The sequence below is a fragment of the Sinocyclocheilus anshuiensis genome, unplaced genomic scaffold, assembly GCF_001515605.1.
Source record: "Sinocyclocheilus anshuiensis isolate Anshui unplaced genomic scaffold, SAMN03320099.WGS_v1.1 scaffold841, whole genome shotgun sequence".
Lineage (NCBI taxonomy): Eukaryota > Metazoa > Chordata > Actinopteri > Cypriniformes > Cyprinidae > Sinocyclocheilus > Sinocyclocheilus anshuiensis.
Window position 1 is genome coordinate 108,628 of NW_015557108.1, and position 2,510 is coordinate 111,137.

Consider the following 2,510-nt stretch of genomic DNA (forward strand, 5'->3'; position numbering starts at 1 on the left):
GGATGCAGGTGTTTCCTCCTGGTAACACACACACACACACACACACACACACACACACACACACACATAATTTTACCACAGTAATCATAGTTTCTGTAGTTATTGTCACTGAACAATAGTAAATGGATTTATATGGAGACGCAAAATTTACCACAGTTTTACTGCAGTACGTGATTTTTTGGCCATACAAAAAAATAGGTTTTTATTCTTACATAGGCTATATTAAAAATAATTTAATTAAAAAAAAAAAAAAACATAATTCATAAAAAAAATAATAAAGAACATTTGAATTCCTTTTCGCAAAAACGTACAGTTATAATTCGATGTCGGTGTGAACATCTCCGTCATCCGTGATGTAAGAGAATGTAAACATAAACCCTCCGTCATCACGGATTCATCTGAAACGTGAAATCACGAGCACTTGTAGAGAATCGTCATTATTTCACAGCAGCACGTGACAGCGCGGGGTCTACCGGACACTCGCAGGTTACCGTCAGCAGCGCGTGACCGGCGACAGCAGTGCGCGTGCGGAGATATTCGGTTCCGTTACTCAGCCTCAGCGAACCGAACACACCCGGTACACACCCGGTAACCGACCGATCCAGCGCGATGAGCGGCGGCGTGTACGGCGGAGGTAAGAGCAGCGATCGCACATCACCATGACAACCGCATCCGCCAGCATCCCGCGCATCACTGCAGGCATGAACACAGAAGACCCATGCTTTACCATGCTTTACCATGCGAGCTCTGTACTGCACACACCTGCTGGCAGTCTCGCCCTCCATATCAACACCAGTCCAGTTTGAATTCTTTGCCACACTTATTTTAGACTAAAGATCTCACGTGTCATTTAGAAGTGTTATTGTGTGAATACAGTGCCCTCCACTAATATAAGACGTTATGAATCTGTCTGGAAGAGGACGTGTGTCTATATCGTACTAACGCAGGGAGGACGAGAGTTTGAGCGGCTAAAGACTCTCTGAGGATCACAGCTGGAGAATCACAGAGATTAGTTCAGTCTCAGACAGCCTCTACATCATCATGTTGTTCAGGAGGGTTTCAGGAACAACCCTCGTCACTCATCCAGAAACAATCTCCAGCATATCCAGCTGTCAGACGCGACTGGAGCTTCAAACGGGACGGGCTTCTCTGCTCAGATGAAACTAAAAACAAAGAGCCTTTTGGCAGCAAACCACCAGATGTGTTTAGTACAAACAGGGATAAAAAGCAGCCCATGTCCAGGCTTAAACACTGCTGGATCTTTAATGATGTGTGTCTGTTTTTCTGCCGGAGGTCCTGGACGTCTTGTTCAGATGGATTCTATCAAATACCAACAGATACAAATCTAAACCTGCCTGTCTCTGTTAGAAAGCTTATAATGGACCATGTTTGGATCTTCCATCAGGACAGTGATCCAAAACAGACATCAAGAAGCTGTGAATCTGAAGAGATCTGGATGAAGGAATGCTCTCTGATCTCTCGTCAGGTGCTCTCCAAACATTACAGGAGAAGACTCAGAGCTGTTCTCTTGGGAAAAGGACCTTGCAATAATTGTGGCCAACATCAACTAGAGAAAGCATTTATTTCACAATGAGATTTCCCCCCCACTCTCAATTGTTTTACTTCAATGATAGGTCAGAATTTTGTGAATTTGCTGATTTATTTTCACAGCCTTTGCTCATATTTACCAAGTGTGCCGATATCAGCGGAAGGCACTGTATCAGTTTCCTCTCTAGTCTACATGAGGGCGATACGACCAAAATCTGTCATTTAATCACGTGACACATCAGCTGATAGTAATTTGGTTTTTCATGATTATTATGAGCACATACTTCATCTGTCGTTATGTATATCAAGATTTCACACATTCATAATCTCACAGGAAGCCACAGACACTGACAGCAGATCTTTCTCTCATCTGCACATGTAAACGATCCAGTCAGCATTCATCATGTGACTAGAAGACGTTCACTGATTACAGTTTCACTTTATGGATTTATGTAAAGCTACTTTCAAACAATCTGTGTGTGTGAACAGAGATTTACTAATAAACTGAGTGGACATTAATATTGATCAGACTGGTATAATAATCATAATCTCTCTGTGTCTCAGATGAAGTGGGTGCTTTGGTGTTTGACATCGGCTCCTTCTCCACCAGAGCAGGATATGCAGGAGAGGACTGTCCAAAGGTAACCACCCATCCATAATCAATCTATCAATCTTCCACCCATCCATCATCCACCCATCCATCCATCATCCACCCATCCATCATCCATCCATCCATCCATCCACCAATCCATCATCCATCCATCCATCATCCATCCACCCAATCCATGCATCAATCAATCAATCAATCCATCATCCATCCATCCATCCATCCATCCATCAATCCATCCACCATCCATGCATCAATAAATCAATCAATCAATCCATCCATCCATCCATGCATCAATCAATCAATCAATCAATCAATCCATCATCCATCCATCCATCCATCAATCAATCCATCA

The 2,510-nt window shown here is 42.9% G+C and overlaps 1 protein-coding gene across 2 annotated transcripts in view; it reads left to right on the forward strand.

Annotated features, from left to right (window-relative positions):
• The first annotated feature begins 481 nt into the window (after window positions 1-481).
• The window catches only part of actl6b (actin-like 6B), an 11,825-nt gene continuing 9,796 nt past the window's right edge, over window positions 482-2,510 (forward strand). For both annotated transcript variants that reach the window (XM_016472672.1, XM_016472674.1), the window contains exons 1-2: window positions 482-634; window positions 2,113-2,189. In XM_016472672.1, coding sequence (XP_016328158.1) covers window positions 610-634; window positions 2,113-2,189 — 102 coding nt within the window. In that variant the 5' untranslated portion in view covers window positions 482-609. The remainder of the gene's footprint in view (window positions 635-2,112; window positions 2,190-2,510) is intronic.